Source organism: Lutra lutra, chromosome 10, assembly GCF_902655055.1.
Source record: "Lutra lutra chromosome 10, mLutLut1.2, whole genome shotgun sequence".
Lineage (NCBI taxonomy): Eukaryota > Metazoa > Chordata > Mammalia > Carnivora > Mustelidae > Lutra > Lutra lutra.
The window spans coordinates 69,689,762-69,711,273 of record NC_062287.1 but is presented as its reverse complement, the minus strand read 5'-3'; the positions used below and the strand labels follow the sequence as shown (position 1 = coordinate 69,711,273).

The following is a 21,512-nucleotide window of genomic DNA, read 5'->3' as shown; positions in this document are numbered from 1 at the left end:
TATTCTCGGGAAAACATATTCCACTGAGGAGAGACCTGTCATAAACAAAACAGACAGTATGCTGAATGAACACTGCTGTGGAAAACAAAGCAGGGAAAGAACATAATGAGCTCCAGGAGGGTCTCGTGGATTGTTACACGGAACTAGTGACAACGTGAACACGTAGATGTGCGGGGAGAGAGCACTCCGGACAGGGAGGACGGAAGTGGAAAGGCCCTCAGAAAGGGAGTGTGCGTGCCTGGGATATAGAAGAAAACAGCCAGGAGGCCACTGAGGCTGGACGTGGGTGAATTAAGGCAGAAGAATCAACCCCCGAGCCATTACAATGACTTTTACTAGGAGTGAGGTGAATGCCACTGGAGGGTCTGGAACAGAAAGTGATGTAATTCACATTACAACAGAGCTACTCGCATGCTCTGGGTTGAGTACAGACCCACGGGCAATAAGCAAGGAGACTGGGTGGAAGACCATCCTTTCTCAACAGCTGAATGCCCTGTCAATTTCCTATCCCTTCCCACACTTCCCATCGCTTCCTCTACCGGCAGTCATTAACAATGAGAAGTTAGAAATTACATGTATTACTAGTATTCTATCCAGACTTCACATTTTTATTTTGATTAAGACAACAGTTTCCAGGGACGCCTGGGTGGCTCAGTTGGTTGGACGACTGCCTTCGGCTCAGGTCGTGATCCTGGAGTTCCGGGATCGAGTCCCGCATCGGGCTCCCGGCTCCGCGGGGAGTCCGCTTCTCTCTCTGACCTTCTCCTCGCTCATGCTCTCTCTCACTGTCTCTCTCTCAAATAAATAAATAAAATCTTTAAAAAAAAAAAAAAAAAGACAACAGTTTCCAGCATGTAACTTGTAGGGATGACTTTCAGATATCATTGGTTTATCTGCAACAATGCAGCAGTAACACTGGAGTGCCCTCACCCGTCATCCCCTCAGGGGAGAGGTAGTAAGTCGGACTCACCTGTACTGGAAGGCCGTGAAAGATCTAAAGCCAAGAGCAAAAGAGAAAAGTTGGTAATCTCCAATCTATAGGACACCTGATTCAGGAGCCTCTCAAACACATGAAATAGAAACCCTCCATTTGTTGTCCCTTTACCCTTAATCATATCTGGTGTGTATTCTGAAGCTCAGAAAGATAAGGGTTACTCACCTAAGATCACATGGCTAATGACTGGGTAATCAGAAACTGAACTCCGGTCTCTCGATCTCAAGACCAGTGCTTTTTGCACTGTGCCCCTTCCGCCCAGATCCCCATCTCCCCACAAGCCCAGGTTTTTAAAGATGACAGTGTGAAGTGAGAGAGAGAGAGTACCTCCGCTTCCTGGAGAATGTGAGGAGGCATTGGCTCCTTAGTTTATAACCTCTCCCACAGCTGTTCTTAGAAAGTAGACAAATATTAATATCTAGACTGAAATTCATTAAAAAGTTACCTATGAAAATCATGAACTATTAATAGATAAAGTGCCACAGGAGAAATGAATCATGTGGCATTTTTAACACTCTCTCCCTGTCTCTGAATCCTGTTCTTGTTCTGGCTAGAGAACCGATCACCTCTGTTTTAAATAGTGAGAGTTGTGGGAGAGAAATGGGTGAAGAGCGACACAGGATGGCTACAGAAGATGAAAAAATCAGAAGTGAGGTTTACACACAGAGTGGTGAAGACACAAGATGAATTCCGCAAGCTGAACCAACTACGTGTCCTTTGTAAGGCATGCAGTTAGAAGCAACGACGACATTTCAGGAATCACCAGCCTAAACAAACACCCACGACCACTTAAAATTACGGATTTAGTTCCAAGCCTGAAAGTGTAAAGCGACTGCGATTACAGTATCCATTTGTGGGAACTCCTACCTCTTATGCAAATTTTGATGGTAAAGGAATCTTGCACCTTATCAGCTGTACTGGGTACAAAAATAACGTGGTACTAAAAGGAATGTTTACATACACTAATATATGTAGCATTATGAGCTTTAGAGTCTGAGTCTTGAGGAAAAAAGAGGACATCAAGGAAAATGATAGTTCCTCATCATTACACTTTCAGCCGTGGAAAGGAAGAAGAATCAGGCTTACATCTAGTCAGTCTCATCAGTTTAATCAAAGGCAAAAATACTGGCAGCAAGGATTCCAGAATTTCATAGAACAGCAGGTTACTCTTTCACGACTGTATTTATTTTGAGGTAGGAGAAGGTAATTTTTTCTTCACTCTTTTGCACATCTCATGTCAAGGCCATGTGTTAAAATCCAATTAATTACAGTGCAGATGGAATGGTTACCTGATTCAACTGAAGGGTGGATTACAAAAGGATATATACAACACCCTTGTGAAATTTCAGAATCACTCTTGTAATTTCTGAAACAATATTTCCTACCTGAGGGGCATTTGTAGCCACCAGAAATGCATTTGTCCTCCCTGGGTGATCATAATCATGCATGGCAGCCGCCACATAGAGAGCCATCAATTCCAGCGCAGGAATGTTTGAAGAAAGGCAACCATAGCTGTCATCTGGAATAGAGCAGCTCCTCGAAGAAATGTAAGCAATTTGCCCAGGGCTCATTCTACCACCAGAATCTGAGGAACAAGCAAAATAAACCAGCATTACCTATAACTTCCTCACAAAATGAGACTGAGGAGGGGATTTCCCACAGGGAATACGATTATTTCTCTTGTTGATTAAGCTAAGAAATAAACTATTTATAAACAAAGACTTAAAACAGTCCATTCTCTCCAACACACATGCTCCTAGAGAAGAACAAGGTTAAGCATTGGTACTACAGTCACTTACTTCATAAGACACTATGAGATTTTTATGATGTTCTCTTACTTGGGCTAATAATAATTTTTAAAAACCTCTAGTTTTCTTAACACTTATTATTTAAGGACTAGAGATAATGGCCAGCACACAGAAAGTAACAGGATAAAGCAATCTAGAGAATAAAATTTTGTGAAAACTGTATGGAGATTTAGGAATTTAATGTATTAACAAACTAAGTTTCTCAGCATAGGATGCTTTTCAAATTCTACCAGAGAGATAACATTTCATTTGTAGCCCTGATTACAACTCCTCTTCCCCCTTCTCTTTTTCCTTCCATGAAGCCCCTTAGAAGACAATGGCAAGAAAAACTGGAAAATGAGAAGATGTAGAAAACTGAGGAATGTCTCATAATTCTCTTTTCATCCTCTAGTTAGGAACAATATTTTCACAATCAACACCATACTTTCTATGCTTTAGTATCTTACCACTGATTTTTTTTTCTTGCATTTTTGTGGCTTTATCTATTCAGATGGTCATTCTATTAATTTTGCTGAAATCTTAATAGGAAGTATACGGAGGAAAAAATAATCCATATTTAGAGTAAAACCACAAAGATATTAGAGAGACAGGAGATTTCACTGACTTCATTGGTGGAAACTAGGAATAATGTTTTGGCTTGTCAGAGTCCAAAATAATCTTCATCATAATTTATTTCACTCAGTATTTGCCATCACATGAATTTTTTTTTTAAAGATTTTATTTATTTATTTGACAGAGATCACAAGTAGTCAGAGAGGCAGGCAGAGAGAGAGGAGGAAGCAGGCTTTTTGTTAACATTAAGTTAATACTATGAAAAATAAAATAGCTGGCAAGGACATTTCAGCAGAATTATCATAGATCCCATTTGTTTCTTTCAGAAAATGGTGATTCTTTTAATTAGCTGATTAATTTAAATGGAGGCCTCAGTAAAAGGCATCCAGACGGGAAGAGAAGTGTATAGGGTAAACCCTGATAGTTTTCCCCACTTTTTGTACCGTAAGTGCCTGATTTAAGCTTTGCTCTCCCAGGTATCCATTTCAAAGAAGCACCACTTCAAAGACGCTGATCTCGAAGAAACACCCTGCCAGCCTCCCTTTCTAGATGCACAGCCAGGCCACTTCTGTTTTGGAAATCTCAGTTGATAACTGACCTTTTGGGCTGCTGGTTTTTTCTCTACCCAAGCTTTAAATTCCTCCTCTTACGCTTAAAATTCACCAATAGTGAGCCAGTAAAACCCCCCACTCTTGACCCCAATAAACCTCAGACATGTCTACCTGCATGCACGACTGTGCGTGTTCTCTCCCTCTCCCTCCCCGTGACCTCTCTCTCTCTCTTCTCCTGTGACCTTGCTCTGTGGTCCTACTTATGCTGTGTAATTTTCAATTCCTTTAAGTAATAAACCTTTTTTTTTTTTTTAAGTTTCTTGATGGTAATCACTAAAGGGCATCTTGTAATCATAGTAACCACAAGAGCTGGTCCAGCCCCAACAATGGTTATTGACAGGCTGAGACCAGCACACAACAAAGAGGTAAAACTATCTCTACTTAGAGATGACATGCTCTTGTATATAGAAAAATCCTAAGAAAGCCACTAAAAAACTATCAGAACTAATAAGGGTGATCATCAAGATTGCAGGATAGGGGCACCTGGGTGGCTCAGTGGGTTAAAACCTCTGCTTTCGGCTCAGGTCATGATCCCAGGGTTCCGGGATCGAGCCCCAAATCAGGCTCTCTGCTCAGCAGGAGGCCTGCTTCTCTTCTTCTCTCTCTCTCTGCCTGCCTCTCTGCCTACTTGTGATCTCTGTCAAAAAAAAAAAAAAAAGATTGCAGGATAAAAGATCAATATGCAAAAAATCAATTATTTTTATAAATGATAGCAATGAATAATCAAAAAATGAGCCCCCAAAACCCATCCCATTTACACTAGCATCAAAAAGAATACAATACTTAGGAATAAACTTAAAAGAAGTACAAAACCAGTATTTTGCAAATTAAAAAATATTGAAAAAATATTGTTGAATCAAGTTAAAGAAGTGGAAAAAACACCCAGGCTCATGGACCGGAAGACTTAATACTGTTAAGACAGCAATACTCTCCCAAAATGATCTACAGATTTCATACAATCCCTATCAAAATCCTAGCTGGTCTTTCTTTCTTTCTCTCTTTTTTGGTAGAAATTCACAAGCTGGACCTCAATCCACACGGAAATACAAGAGAATCAGAAGAGCCAGAACAATCTTGAAAAAGAACAAAGTTGAAGGACTTAAACTTACCAATTTCAAAGCTTACTAACAAAGCTTTAGTAATGAAGATAATGTACTGGTATGAGGACAGACATAAAAATCAACGGAATAAAACTGAAAGTCCAGAAAGAAACCCTCATATTTGTGGCCAACTGATTTTGTACAAGGGTGCTAAGACCATGCTGAAGAGCCATTTATGTGCCCTGCATGATGTTAGCCTTTTTCATACATTGTTTCATTTAATGCTCACATCTATAAGGTAGAAATTGATTTAGTAACATTTAAGAGCCAACTATGTGGAGTATATATTAAGAACTCTTTTCAACAAATGGTTCTGGGACAACTGGATATTCATGTGCAAAAGAAAGACCTTTTCTTTTATCCTCCAAATTAGTTCCAATGGGTCACAGACCTAAACTTCCTATAACTATGAAACTCCTAGAAGAAAACAAAGGAGTAAACCTTCATCATTTTGGGTGAGGCAAAACCCTTCTTTGATAGGATACCAAAAGCATGAGCAAAATAAGAAAAAGATAAATTAGACTTCATCAAAATTTAAAATGTTTGTACTTCAACAGACACCATCAAGAAAGTAAACAGACAACTTGCAGAATGGGAGAAAATAGCTGCAAATCATAAATCTGGTTAAGGAACTTATATCTAAAATCTACAAAGAACTCCTACAGCTCAATAATAAAAAGACAAAGGACCAAATTTAAAAATGGTTGAAAGACATGAATAGACATCTCTTCAAAGAAGACAGACAAATGGCAGGGCATTCAACATTATTAGCCATTAAGTAAATGTAAATCCAAACTGCAATGAAATACCACTTCGCAGCCACCTAGAATGGCTATCAGAAAGATAATAACAAGTGGCAGCAAAAAATTGGATTGTTGGTGAGAAAATAAAATAGTGCAGCCACCTTGGAAAACATTTTGGCAGATTCTCAAAATGTTAAGCACAGAATCATCTGATGACCCAGGAATTCTGCAGCTAGGAATGTGCCCAAGAGAAATGAAAACATATCCACACAAAAACTAGTACAAGAATAGTTATAGCAGCATTATTCATAACAGTCCCAAAGTAGAAAGAACCCAAAAGTCCACCAATGTTTGGTGGTAGGAGAATGAGAAAGAGGAAGAAAAAATTTCCTTATTATATAAAATAAATAGCAATGAGGAAAATGCATCTGGCTATTATAGACTTCGCTTCTGAGACTGGTCACACAGCTGGACCTCAGATTTCTCATCTTCTTATTCCATCTTCCCTTTGTCCTCCGCCAGCATCTCTACTGATCATGGTACTCTGCCTGGTGGAATGACCTATATTTTCAAAGGTCTGCACTGTTGTGATCCTGATGACAGTTGATCACTACAGTTTTCCATTATCTTTTGTCACCGGACATGGGAGTACTGAAAAGGCCAAAAAAAAAAAAAAATCCCCTATGTTATATTCTCCCATGTATAGTAGGAACCTTATTTCCTCTCGATAGTAAGGATCAGACAAAATCAATCACTATCATCAAATGGGCTAAAATATGAAAATATTCTTCTAAGAAAATAGCTACATCTACAAACAGAAAAGCTGAAGAAAATGATCTGATGGAAGTATGGAACTAATAGAAGGAATAAGGAGGATGAGGAAAGAGTAAATATGGCACGGCAGAAAACCTAATGGCAATACTTTGGACTCAATGACCAAAGTCTGTAAAGCAACAGCTGAACCTATGACATCTGCCCTGATTAGCATGATCATGTTTCTCAGGCGTTTGTAACTAAGCAGATTCTGTCCTGATGGGTGTGGGGGTGTGTGTGTATATGTATCTCACTGGAGTAGTTCTTCCCTCTTTAACAGAGTAAGAGAACCATGTTATGTAAATTAGTACATTTGTATAAATAATTGTATTTATGATGAGGAACAGAATTAACTTCTTTGGGAGCAAAACATAAACGTTATGAAAGGTTTTTAATGTCATCATTTACATGCTTACATAAGGCTTTTAAGTATGGCCATTTTCACTGTGTAGGTTATATATTTTAAATTTACATGATACACCTGCAACAAGAAAACCAAGAACTGAAAGAAAAGAACAAACAAATGATTATCATGCTATTCCAGACAGCAAGCCACAGGATGGGACACAGAGAAGAAATATGGTAGATTCAACAGTACTGCATCTTAAGGTGAGTTGTAGCTTTCCTAATTTGCATACCATTACTATGCATCAAAATTTATATAGTCATTTACATGTACCAAAGTTTCCTTAGTGCAATTTTTAAAAGAAGAGAGGTAATGAAAGGAGAAAGCTTGATTTATTATTTCTGGACAAACAACTAAAAGGAAACTTGTAGACGGAAGTACCTGTTTCATTTCCTGTTGCATAGCCATTATGGATCTGCTGTAACCCAGGAACTGGCCGCGTTGTCAGATACCAAACTGCATGCAGGACATCTGTGGCGTGTATGCGATTGTGATCTAAAGTCATCAAAACGTTTTATAAAAATGTTATGTTAAACATAGGACTTTTTTTTTTTTAAAGGATTTTATTTATTTGACACAGAGAGAGCTCACAGAAGCATGGGGAGCAGGAAAGGGAGAGGAAGGCTCCCCGCTGAGCAGGGAGCCTGACATGGGACTCGATCCCAGGACCCCAGAGTCACGACCTGAGCTGAAGGCAGATGCCTAACCATTTGAGCCACCCAGGTGCCCCAACATAGGACATTTTTTAAAGCACAATAATTTTCTACTATCTTATACCCTCATTAATAAAATGTATGGCTTGGAATAACTTCCCACAATTATATTTCATCTTTTTTTTTTTTAAGTAGGCTCAGTGCCCAACACGGGGCTTGAACTTATGACCCTGAGATGAAGAGTAGCATGTTTCGGTGACTGGGCCAGCCAGGAAACTTTGGTTTCATCTTACTTTTTTAAAGTCTCTTGATGTATTAAAAACTTCTCTTATAAAAACTTTCACAAATACTATGAAAACATAGTAAGGCAGTCACAGAAAAGGCAAGTAACAAGGGCTTATAGAAAGGCACTGAAAACTTTACTGAAGGTTGCTATTTTGTAGCTTTAAAAATACTATGTAAATAGTGCATGGATTAGGGAGACCAGTGTTTGCATAAAGACAACACTTAAAAATTATAGATACTTGAACTCCCCACTCCCACCTCCCCTGCACAAAAAACCACATACACTCAAAAAAAAAAAAAAAGAGAGAGAGAGAGATGAGACATACCTATCTCTCAGGCCTGCTAGAAGGACGAAATGTTAAAATGGCATACAAAAACATCCAGAACAGTGTCTGAGACACAGCACAAAATCAAGCAAACACTGGTTTACTGACTATCACTATGTGAAAAGGCAAGACCTACACGTGAAACCCAGTTTTGCCATTTCTAAGAGTTTTAGGATCTTGGGAAAGATTCTTCTGCGTTTGTACTTCTCACCTGTGAAAGGTAGATAATATAAACTTTCCAACAAAGATTAAATGATATAATCTCCATGGATCTAATGATGACAGTCACAGCTGATATTCAATAAAAGTCCAGCACTTCAACAGTTAATGAGTACCAGGTACAATCAGCAGATGACACAATACTAAGTCTTCAGGCCATCCATGTGATGTGATGTCAGTCTATGAGGAGTTTAATTATTCATATAGTGAACACCTTTTACTGACCTTATACTATGTGCCAGGAATTCTACTCTGCGCTTTTTGTGGCTTATCACTACATATGGAGTAGAAACTAGTGTAATTTCCATTTGTAAATCTGGATACTAAAGTTTAAAAAAGTTAGATCCAGAGGCTCTTTTCTTAATATCCTATTTGGAGCTGATAGTGAAGACTCTTTACTGCCTCTTTTTTTCCCCATTCCCCTTCCTCTGAAATCCATTTCAAAGTATCACTTTAGGGGCACCTGGGTGGCTCAGTGAGTTAAGCATCTGCCTTCAGCTCGGTCATAATCTCAGTGTCCTGGGACAGAGTCCTGAGTTGGGCTCCTTGCTCAGCAGGGAGTCTGCTTTTCCCTCTCCCTCTGCCTCTTCCCTCTGCTCATGCATGTGTGCGCTCTCTCTCTCAAATAAATAAATACAAAAAAATAAAGTATCACTTTATTCTATTTATAAAATGCAGTCACTTTTTAAAAAGCAGACTTTATAAGTGGAAATTATAGCACATATAACACACATTAAGTATCATTATTAGTGAGTTATACCAATTTAAGAATAATATGCTTTATGTTTATATGAGTGATTTCCCAAAATGTGTCCATATGAAGGGAAACTGTAGAATATATAGATGTATAAGGAAACCTTATTATTTCCTAATATGAAATTCAAATTATATTTTGCCATAAAATCAAGTAGACATTAGCAATTACTCCCTAAGTCAGGACACAGTTAAAACTGGAAATTCTATGGATAATTTTTAAATATTTTGAAGTCAAGAATTTTCTGACACACTTAATTACCAAACATTTTAAAAGATAAGATACTCAGATGAATAATTATTAACACAAAGTTGTAGACCATATGATAATTAAGGGAAAGAGCACATTATAAATATATGTCTGTATTATGATTCACTATATGAAACACAAATAAGAAAATAGACATAAATGTTAATAATTAGTCCGTTAACTCTAGGTAGCAGGATATAGATTACTTTTTTAAATCCCTACTTAAAATTTTTCCAGACATGTAATTTTAAAAGTGTTTAGATCTGAATGGAAAAATAGTTTCAAAACCAGTATTATCTGAACTTAATAAGATCTGCTGATACGTACAAGGAATGTCTCGGTAGCCATTCTCCAATGCACGAAAATAGTTCATGAACTGCAGAGTGGGGATCTTAAATATTTCCAATAAGCCAGTGTCTTGAAATAAGGTATACATAACCTAAATGTCAATTAAAATAAAATTCACATTAAACGTCAGAATTTCTTTTTTTTTTTTTTTAAGATTTTATTTACATATTTGACAGACAGAGATCACAAGTAGGCAGAGAGGCAGGCGGGGGTGGGGGGGGAACAGGTTCCCTGCTGAGCAGAGAGCCCGATGCAGGGCTTGATCCCAGGACCCCGAGATCATGACCTGAGCTGAAGGCAGAGCCAGCCAGGCACCCCAAAAGTCAGAATTTCTATTTGCAGTTGAGTAGAATATGTTTTTGTGATTTGCATTTGGGAACATTACCATGTACATCTGTCTTTAAGTTAATAATTTATTAAAAACTTCCCTATAAGAAATTCTTTTCAAAACATTAAAAAGGAAGATATCACCCTAAAACCCTTGAAAACCAAAGAAAGATTACTATATCATGTCCCAATTTAAAAATTTTTCCACTCTTCCCTTTAGTTTTTTTATTTACAGTTTATTAAGGGGCATATGAATTCTATTCCTCTAGTCCTAGGTGTCAACAGAAGTCGGAACAAAATATTTATTACATTTTTGTCCCTAAAGACTTCAATGAGATGAAACCATATGCCCTCCACATAATTTACCCTCATGTTTATACATTTCATAAATAAGAATACTTTAAATACTTCAAATACTTTGAAGAGAATGAGAATGCTATTTTGGGAAGGTTAATCTGATGCTGTGGGATGAACCCCTCAAGGGGAACCTCGAGTCTGGGTGGTTAAAAAGTATTTTTCCATGGTTCTTGCATGAAATGAACCATCTGGCCTTGAGTAAAGCACATGGAGGGCAGGTATAAAAAAGTAAAGCATAGGTTTCAGTGGTTAGAACTAGCTCACCTTTCACATCTTTTTCAACCTCAGGCTTCAATATAAAGTAACTCTATTCTGTAGTAAAATTAAATTCCACTCACATGGGCCAAAAAACTACTTTTCACTTATTCAATAAAATTATATGAAATACATTTCATATGATAATTATTTTTATACATGGGTTTATGTATATAGATTTCTCTTTTCAAACTTTCTACCGAAAACCCCATTTTTGTGAAAAAAAAGAATTCAGTAAACAATGTCGAATTTGTGCCTAAGCCAGTATTACATGTTTTTATATTTTGTGTTTTATAAAGATTCAAGAAAAAACTAATTTGTAATTTTAAAAAAGTAGAGATTTTAAACAAACCTGACTAAGGATCCTTCCTGATTTCTCTCCCATTTTTTCTACAACTTCAAATATTTGAAAATTCCAGTTGCTCATCTTTTCTATTAAGGAATCATAATCTTCTATTAAAATCAGGTCCAGTGATGCTTCCTGTTCAATCTGCACAGATGGGAGAGAAAACACAAACCAACTTAACCCTACCTTTTAAAAATAATTAAATCCACACCTAAATGAGAACACTTAAAACTGAACATTAAAAAAATGGTCAATACTATTTTCTACAAAATAGAAATACAATAGAATGTATTTCTACAATAGAATGTGTACGTCCAATTTCCCCTCTTTGTAAAATGCTATCTTCAGGAAAACGTAAAAATGTCTTCTAGGCATCAGAAGACTTATTAATCCTCACAGTACTTTACAAATAAAAATACTGTCTTTCCCAAGCACTATACACAAATCTAAAATCCACTGTTTTCATTTTAGAAGTTACAGGTACCGAAGGATAATAGAAAGAGACTCCTAACTTTATACTGGCATTTATTACTAGTTTAACTTCCCAAAAGGAATGGTTTTTTCCCCCTAGGAAGCTTAAATTTGGAACTTAAGAACAAAAAAGTGCTATTGTAAGTAAGCAGATTTTGTTTTTTAATGCTTCGTGTGCCTGTTCTTCATGCCCTTACCAGATACAATGAAGACAGTATCAGCACGGAAAGTACTGTATCTACTATAAAACTAAATAAAATGGGTTCATGTGTTTGTTCTACAAGAATGCACCTCGTTGTTCTAGGAGGATGGACTCAGAAGTACAGCTGACCCTTGGACAACACGAGTTTGAACCACGCAGGTCCGCTTCCCCCCCAGTTTCTGCACTACAGTGCTGTAAGGAGAGTGAGTTCTCCCAGGACTGTAAGCACCGTACATACAGTACTGCATTTTCTCCTCCTCAGTACTTTTAATCACATTCTTTGTTCTAGCTTATTTCATTGCAAGAATACAGTACACAATACATACAACATACAAAATATGTGTTAACTGACGTATGTGTTTATGCTATCAGTAGGACTTCTGATCAACTGAAGGTCGTTAGCAAATGAAGTTCTGGGGGAGTCAAAAGTTATATGTGGATTTTAGACTATGTGTGGGAGGGTCAGGACCCCTAACACCAGCCTTGTTCAAGGGTCAACTGTAATTATTATTTTTAACCCAAGTTTTTCTTTAATACGATATAAGGACTTTTTAGTAAAATATTTAAAAATACTATTATATTAAAAATCTTGTTCTGGGCAAAGATAGTGGAACTTGTACTAAGCTAATGTTATATTTCACCTTAACATAATCATATGGAAAGTTTGTCTTTTACATTTGGTTGCTGTTCATCCTGTGCCTCTTCTGTTAGGTGATCATCACCTTCCAAAAGTAATTTTCTGTAGTCTCTGTTCTCTGTTTCCACTTCTTGCCGTGCTTCTGTACAGCTGAATGATTGTTTTGAGGGAACAGTGCTGTCTTCGTCACCTTTCAAAAAACACATATGGTAGTAATAAGAATAAAACTTGCCCTATATGTGTAGTTTTATAAGGAAAATTACTTATAAAAAATATTCAAATGGGGCACCTGGGTGGCTTAATTGGTTAAGCATCTGCCTTTGGGTCAGGTCATGATCTCAGGGTCCTGGGATGGAGCCCTGCGTCAGGCTCTGCACTCAGTGAGGAGCCTGCTTCTCCCTCTCCCTTTCCTCCTCTCCCCCTGCTTATGTGCATACTTTCTCTGTCAAATAAATAAATAAAATCTTAAAAAAAAAAAAAGTCAGTCCCTATCAATAGGAACTTTTTAGCAATTTGATGTATGCAATTCCAACTCTGAAATTGAGTTTTGGCTATAAAAACTCTAGATTCCTAATTATAGATGAATGCAATCAAGGTACATCTAAAAATTAAAACACAGTACCATTTATTATGAATTATTTCTCTACCAATGTGATTAATAATACTTTTTCCCAAATCTCACAGAAAAGGGAAGCAGCTCTGGTAGCTAAACAGCATTCATTCATATGTTTAAAAAAAAAAAAATCACATTCATTCTGTCGGTAATATTATAAATAGGAAACTTCCCCGAAACCCATCAACAGAAGAATAAATAAATGTAACGTATCCACACAGCTGAACACTGTGGAACAAAGAGAATGAACTCCAACCACGTGCAACCGCGCGGGTGATTCTGAAAAATACACTGCTGAATGAAGGAAGCCAGACGCAAAGGTACAGACTGATTGTCTTTATGAAAAATTCGACAACATACCCAAACTGACACATATGAGTACTGAAAGCCAAGACAATGTTATCTTTAAAGGGTATACCAGGGGCGGGCGGCATGAGGAGAAATTCTGAGGGGCTGGTAATAGTTTATTAGTTTATTGATCTGAGTGATTACACATGTGTTTAAGTGTACGAATACCCATCAAGTTACAAAGTTATGATTCGTTCTCTCTTCAATATGCAGGGGCTTTTCCTAAGTAAAAGCTTTTTAAAAAAGATTTTATTTATTTTATTGGAAAGAGAGCACAGACCCATGCACGCAACAAGCGGAGGGAGGGAGAAAGGGACAGAATCTCAAGTAGATGCCCTGTTGAGCATGTGGGGCTCCATCTCACGACACTAAGATCATGACCTGACCCAAAACCAAGAGTCAGATACTTAACTGACTGAGCCACCCAGGCGCCCCTAGTTAAAAGAGTTTTTAAGAGTACTTATTGGAGGGGCGCCTGGGTGGCTCAGTCAGTTAAGTATCTGACTCTTGGTTTTGGGTCAGGTCACAATCCCAAGGTCCTGGGATCAAGCTCCACATCAGGCTCCCTGCTCAGCGGGGAGCCTGCTTCTTCCTCTCCTTCTGCTTCTCCCCCTGCTTATGATTTCTCTGTGTCTGTCTCTCTGTCAAATAAATATATATTGTTTTAAAAAGTACTTATTGGAATTGAATTTCAGAAGAACTACGTTCAGATCCCAGTTTTTCTACTTGATAATGGCAAATTCTTTTCCCCATAAAGTATGGATAATAAGATCTATCTTACTAGATGTTACATAAAATAAATGATCAATAAATGCTAGTCAAATCTGAATCTAACACTGAATATACTAAAAAATCATTAACTAATGATGATCAGGAAATATCCTTTGGAAAATACTGTTTTTTCCCAATGAAAAACATAACAAATGAAATTTAGAATATGCAACTACTCTTGGTAGGTCAAGGCAGTACTATTAGTATATATATATAATAATATTCCAAAATAGCCATCATGACATATGAGGTTCATTACATACTTTTTTTTTTAAGATTTTATTTATGTATTTAAAGGGGGCGGAGGGCAGAGGTAGAAGCAGACTCCCCATCGAGCAGGGAGCCTGATACAGAACTTGATCCCAGGACCGAGAGATCATGACCTCAGCCAAAGGCAGACATTTAACCGGCTGAGCCACCCGGACACCCCATACATACTTTTTAATGATCCAAACTCCTAATAACTATATTTTACATAGAACAGTAACAAAAACAGTTGAAATAAATGTAATCTTTTCAAAATTGTCTGCAACACTATCGCTTAGCCCCCTTGCACTCTTCTGAAGTGTATTTCTGTCACTCCTCCATCAACACACAGCATTTATTTCCTAATCCCCTAGAATCCAGACAGCCTGTGTGACTGCTCTGATTAACAGAATAGGGTATAGGTAACACTTTGTCTGTTCTGGACTTAGCTATTAACTTGATCCACAGCTTCTACTTCCTCCTCTCCTGAAATCCAGCGAATCATGTTGGAAGAAGCCCATAGAGAGGTCATATTTAGAGGACTAGTCAATAGTCAACAGACACATGACTAATCCCATCTTGGAAATTCAGTCCAGTCATCCTTTATTCCTTCGGATGACTATCACTCTTACCAATATCTGACTGCGATCACATGAGAGTCCTCAAGTGAGAATCTCCCAGCTGATACCAGTCAATCCAAAGAACTGTGTGTGTATATAATATAGTATTGTGTGTGTGTGTGTGTGTGTGTGTGTTTATAGAGAGAGAGAGTATAACATACTATATAATTCAACAATTTTAGTAAATTTAAAGAGTTGTACAACCATTAGGACAATCTGGTTTTAGAACATTCTCATCACCCCAAAAAGTACCCTCCTGCTTATTTACAGTTAATCCCTATTTTCATCCTAATCACTGTTCTGATTATTGTTCCTGTACATTCACCTTTTCTAGCAGCTTATATAATTAGAATCATACAATACGGAATCTTTTGAGCCTGGGTTCTTTCACTTAGAATAATGTTTTGAGGTCTATGTAGTGACATGTATCAGATAAAATTACATTGTATGAATGTGTATACAATGTACATTACATTGTATGAATGTATCAGATAAAATTACATTGTATGAATGAAAAATACCACATGGTATTTTTCCAGTCACAAGTTAATGGACATCTCCAGTTTTGCAGCATCATCAATAATGTCATAACGTTCACATTCCTATCTCTGAGTGCTCATATGTTTTTTCATGGATAAATTCTTAGCCATGGTATTACTGGGTGATATGGTAAATTTATGTGTAATTTTTAAAGAGACTGTCAGAATGTTTTCCAAAGTGGTATACCATTTTATATTCCCATCAGCAATGCATAAATGTTCTAATTTCTCTAAATCCTTGTTAACACTTGGTACTTTTTTATTACAGTTATTCTAATTTGAGTATAGTGGTATCTCACTATAGTATTAATTTGCATTTCCTTAATGACTAATGATGTCATTCATCTTTTCATGTGTTCATTACCCATTTGTTTATATCCTTCACCAAATGACTCAGACCAAAATATCAGACATCTTCTGCCCATTTCTTGAGTTGACTTCTTAATAATGAATTATATTCTTTATTATGGATATAAGACCTAATCAGATGTATAATTTCCAAATATTTTCTCTCAATCTGTGGTTTGTCTTTCACTTTCTTATTGTTGTCTTTTGAAGTGGAAAAGTTTTTAATTTTGCTAAAGCCCAGTTTGTCATTTTTTTTCTTGCTGAAGCCCAATTTGTTATTTTTTTCTTTCACAGACTTTGCTTTTGGTATGGTATTTAAGAATGCTTCATTCAACTCAAGGTCACAAAGACTATATCCTATATTTTCTTCTATAAGTTTCAAGGTTTTAACTCTTACACTTAGGTCTATGATCTATTTTGAGTTACTTTCTGTATATACAGTAAGAGTCCAAATTCTTCCCTTGACAAGTGGATATCTAATTGTCTTGACCCCATTTGGTAAAAACAAAAAAAAACAACAACTATCCTTTCTCTTTGGAACTGTCTTGGCTTCGATATCAAAATTCAGCTAATCATTAATGCCAGAATCTATTTTTAGACTTGCAATTCTGTTACACTAATTTACAGGCTCATCTTTGTGCCAATACCTCACTATCTTAATTACAGTGGCTTTATAGTAAGTTTTGAAATCAGATAGTGTCAGTCCTCCAAATTTGTTTTTTCTCCAAATTGTTTTGGCTCTTGCTTGTTTGTTTGTAAGATTTTATTTATTTGAGAGAAGAGGAAGTGAGAGCAAGCACAAGCAAGGTGAAGGGCAGAGGGAGAAGCAGGCTTCCTGATGAGCAGGGAGCCCAATGTGGGACTCGATCCCAGGACCCTGGGATCATGATCTGAGCCAAAGGCAGATGCCTAACTGACTAACCCACCCAGATGCCCTGTTTTGGCTATTGTTGGTCATTGTCTTTCTGTGTAAGATTTAAGACCAATTGTCAATTCCTACCAAAAAAAAAAAAAAAAAAGCCTGCTAGAATTTGTTAAGAATTACAATGAATTTATAGATCAATTTGGGAGAATAGCCCTACTGACAATACTAATATTTCCAATCTTTTAATATGAAATGCCTCTCAATTTATTTAGATTTTCTCTAATTGTTATCAATAATGTTGTATTGTTCTTAGTTTATAAATCCCCTTTTTTTGTTAAATTTATTCTAACTACTTCATTCTTATATTACTATAAATTGAAATGTCTTCCTAATTTCAATTTATGATGGTTCCTTGCTAGTATACAGAAATACAATTTTGTACATCACTGATCTTGCATCTTGTCTCTGCTAAACTGGTTTATTGGTTCTAGTGTGTGTGTGTATTCTTTGGGATTTTCTACAAAAGGTTCATATGATCTATGAATATGGGACAGTTTTATTTCTTTACTTTCATTCAGGATGCCTAGATTTCTTTTTCTTTCTAATTTTCCTAGCGAGAACCGCTAGTACTATGTTGACTAAAAGTGCTGAAAGCAAAAATCTTTATCTTATTCTTGACCTTAGGAAGAAAGCATCAGTCTTTCCATTAAGGATGATGTTCAGGTGTGTGTTTTCCAAAGATGTCCTTTATCAGAAGGACTGAAGAACTTCTCTGCTATAACTAGTTTGAGTATTTTTATCATGAAAGAGTCTTAGATTTTATCAAATGCTTTTTCTGCACATATTTAGATTATCATGTCTTTCTCCCCTTTTGTTCTATTAATATGGTATATATATTATATTGGTTGATTTTCAACTGTTAAACTACTCTTGCATTCCTGGGATAAATACCTTGTGGTCATGGTGTGACCATTTCATATGCTGCTGGACTCAGTTTAATATTATTTTGTTAAGGATTTTTGCATCTATACACATAAGGGATATTAGTCTGTAGTTTTCTTGGATGCCTTTGTCTGGTTATGACATCAGGATAACACTAGTCCTAAAGAATGCGTTGGGAAGTTTTCCCTCTTATTCTACTTTTTGGAAGAGTTTGTGAAGGACTGGTCTTTTCCTTGTGTGCATGTGTGTGTGTTATACAATTTAAGAACCAACAACTACTGAAATGTACACTTTAAAATGTTGACTTTTATAGTACGTAAAGAGATCAGTAAGAGCCCATAATCCCTGTGGGGGCCCATCTATTTCTGGTTTGCCTTTATTCTTAGAGGGCTACAGAGTTTACCAAGTTATCCCTACTATGGTAAGCCTTCAACTCCAATCTCTATCTCCCCAGTCCTAAGGGAACTACCAAAAGGACTGCTGATTCTATTAGTCACCGGCCCCTCTAGAAGGAGCAAATACCCTTTTGATAGACCCAAATGCCAGGCTCATTTTTGTGAGTTTCTATCTTCCTCCAGATCCTGTACTGGTAACTCTGAGGAACTTGTTAGTTTTCAATGGTTTTAAGCACATACTTGTTGTTAATAATCTGTCTGGCTTTTCTAGCTACTTTCAGGGAGAAGGATGGCTTGAGTTACCTAGTTAACTATTACTGTATGCCTGAGTCATCAATTTTTTAAAGTTATAAAACAACCATAACTTTATCACCAACAATTTTTCATATTTGAGAATATAAAATGTTTCAGAATGATGTAACAAAATTTACAACAGTTCCTCTTTATGCCATAAAAAAATGTATGCAAACTCTTTTGGGCTTGGAGTTCAACATTAATATAATTAACTTCACTGTTTATGAACCCTAGCTATAACCTGAAAAGACCACACGGCACACTGCAGTCTTCAAAACACTTTCACGGCCTGTTATTTATAACTTGTTCCTAGTAACTCCTCTACTTATCTCCTAAGTAGGTAAAACATTATAGCTTCATTTTAAAGTTGGATAAACTGAAGTTAAACTCACTCATTTATGCACTTCTAAAACAATTTCAGAAACTTCTCTGAGATGCAAACACACACAACTTTTATAATCTCACCTGACTTTCCACTGTGGTAGTCTGTGCCAGAATCAGATTTGGACGTTGACACATATTTCAGTATTTGATGTCCACAGCTTATAGAATAAAACAGACAGATATACATTTACAAATGAGGCAAGCAAATTTTGAGCTAAATACAATTGGAAAATCTGCTTAATTTTAACCAAGATCCTAACTGCAAGACATCATACAAGTCCAACATCTCGATAAACCTAACAGTTAGGCTTTATCCTGGAAGGCATCCTGTGTCCCTGAAGAAAATAACATATTTGAAAGTCAACACTGAGGTCTGAAGTAAACACTTACTACTGATAAAAAATAAAAAATGAAAACAAATAGCAAATGAACTGGGTACTACAGTACTATATTCAAAATAATTCTCACAATTTACTAGTATCTTGAGATGAATAGAATACTACTATATTTCACTTCAGATAGAGATCACTTAATTGGAAAATGAGTAATAGTGCTAAAATGAGGGAAAAGTTTGTTAAGAATAAAAACTACTCCATAAAGAAGATGTAGTTTTAATCCATTAACTAGTTTTAATAGAAAATTACTAACAATTTATTAAAATAACATATTTGGGAAACTTACCTGTTACACAAACTGCTATCAGAATTTCTAAGTTGTTGATAAGTATCTGGTGAATTGGGTGCACTGCCCAGAGATCTGTGTAAAATAACACTTGGCTTACTAAGAAAGTTGGCAGTGTCAGGAAATTCTATGGGTGACCGATTAGTTAGAGAGCCAGCAGACACTGGTCCATGGCTGGGAGAATTCACAGGACTCAGGCTGGGGAAAGCACCTTGAGAAATTAAAAGAGAGGAAAAAGATCAATAAATATATATGCATGTGTAGGTGTTTACTGTCTCTGTGTATTTATAAAGAACCTTTTCCTTCTTTAAAGACAGCAAAGTATTTACAATTAAATAATAAAAGACATTTCCAGGTGGAGGTGTCTTCAAGACACTATAGGCACTATTTGTCATCATGAGTGTGAAATAAATACCTTGTGGCAAGATGGCACAGATATTAATAGTATAACTAAAATGTACAAAGTGTGGCACAAATTTCCCTAACTGGTCTTTATCTTTCACATTTTATATCCCTAGCGGCTTAATATCCACCTGAAGAAAGTATTGGTACCAAACTTTACTGAAGAACCAAAGTTCTTAAAAGCAATGATAAAATTATAGGTTAACACAAGAGATTCCTTTTAAAAATACATCCAAATCATTCCAGCTCATTCATTCACTTAACAAATATTTGAGAGCCTACTATATGGTAGAAAATGTGCTGGGTTTCACCATGGAGAAAAAGGTACCGTCCTCGCAACTCAACAAACCCAGAGACTAGTGGAGAACACAAACAAGTGCTCAGTGCTAAAGACGAAAAACAAAAACAAAAAAACAGAGTGCTTCAGAAATACATCTCTAATGCTACTGATTTGCTCCAAAAACCTACACTGAGTGCCCTGAACTAAGGTGTAATGGGTATATCTGGAGAAAGGTAGGCAGATTTAAAACTTTATTTGCAAATAAAGATCGAAGTGTGAATCAGAGGGTAAAGCAAGTAACAGTTACTCAGGAGCTAGGGCATTTTCAGGCATAGCGGTATGTGTGTGTGATGGTTAATTCCATGTGTCACCTGGCTAGGCTATCTACGGCATCCAGCTGTTCGGTCAAGCAGCAGGCTAGAAGTGGTTGTGCAAGTATCTTCCAGAGGTGATTAACATTTAAATCCGTAAACTGGGCAAAGCTGATAACCCTCCTTAATGTCCGTGTGGCCTCATCCAATTGGTTCAAAGCCTTAAAAGACAAGACTGAGATCCTCCAAAGAGGAAGGAACTTCGGCTCCAGACTGCCTTCAGATTGAGGACAGCGGTATCTACACCCCCCTCCCCCCCCCCACCCCTGCCTGGAATTTCTAGCTGGACAGCCCGCCTTGCAAATCTCACACCTGCCTACCCTCACAATACTGCAAACCAGTTCCTTAAAATAAACCATCCCTCCATCTCTCTCTCTGTAAATGCACACACACATCCTATTAGTTCTCTAGAGAACCCGAATACAATGTGTTATTTTATTTAATACAATGTGTTATTTTCACCATGTTGTGAGTTAAGTAGTATTTTCGTTCTCACATGTGGGGGGGATTAAAAAACTATCAAAAAAAAAAAAAAAAGAAAAAAGAAGCTAAAAACTTGATTTAGCTAACATAGTTAAGGCTGGGAGACCATAGTCCTTTAGTCCTTTCTCCAGAGCTGACACTACGGTTCTATCAGACCGATGTATGTAGAGGTTCCTGTAATTTCATACAGTGTTAGAGCTGAATAGGATTTTTTAAAATCTGGTCAGCCAATTTAATATTTCAGAAGAGGAAACAGAGGACCAGACAAGAAGTGCCTTGGTTGATTAGTTACTAACTGGAAACTAAGGGTCCTTTTTTCTAGCCCTCTTTTCTCTCATTTTACTAGTGAGTGTCCAAAATCCTGACAGACAAGCTAAGAAGAAGAAAGGGTAACATAATCTTAGGGTAGACATTTGATCTGACAGAGAAGAACCTAACAACTCTTAAAAAAAAAAATGCTTTCTATGATATAGT

General features: G+C 36.8%; 1 protein-coding gene across 2 annotated transcripts in view; it reads right to left on the bottom strand.

Moving 5' to 3' along the window:
* Positions 1-21,512, bottom strand: part of PDE3B (phosphodiesterase 3B) — a 182,608-nt gene that overhangs the window by 13,817 nt on the left and 147,279 nt on the right. For both annotated transcript variants that reach the window (XM_047690782.1, XM_047690781.1), the window contains exons 6-12: positions 19,503-19,713; positions 18,903-18,979; positions 12,495-12,646; positions 11,153-11,290; positions 9,841-9,952; positions 7,409-7,522; positions 2,380-2,579 (exon numbers count right to left, since the gene is read on the bottom strand). In XM_047690782.1, the coding sequence (XP_047546738.1) occupies positions 2,380-2,579; positions 7,409-7,522; positions 9,841-9,952; positions 11,153-11,290; positions 12,495-12,646; positions 18,903-18,979; positions 19,503-19,713 (1,004 nt within the window). The remainder of the gene's footprint in view (positions 1-2,379; positions 2,580-7,408; positions 7,523-9,840; positions 9,953-11,152; positions 11,291-12,494; positions 12,647-18,902; positions 18,980-19,502; positions 19,714-21,512) is intronic.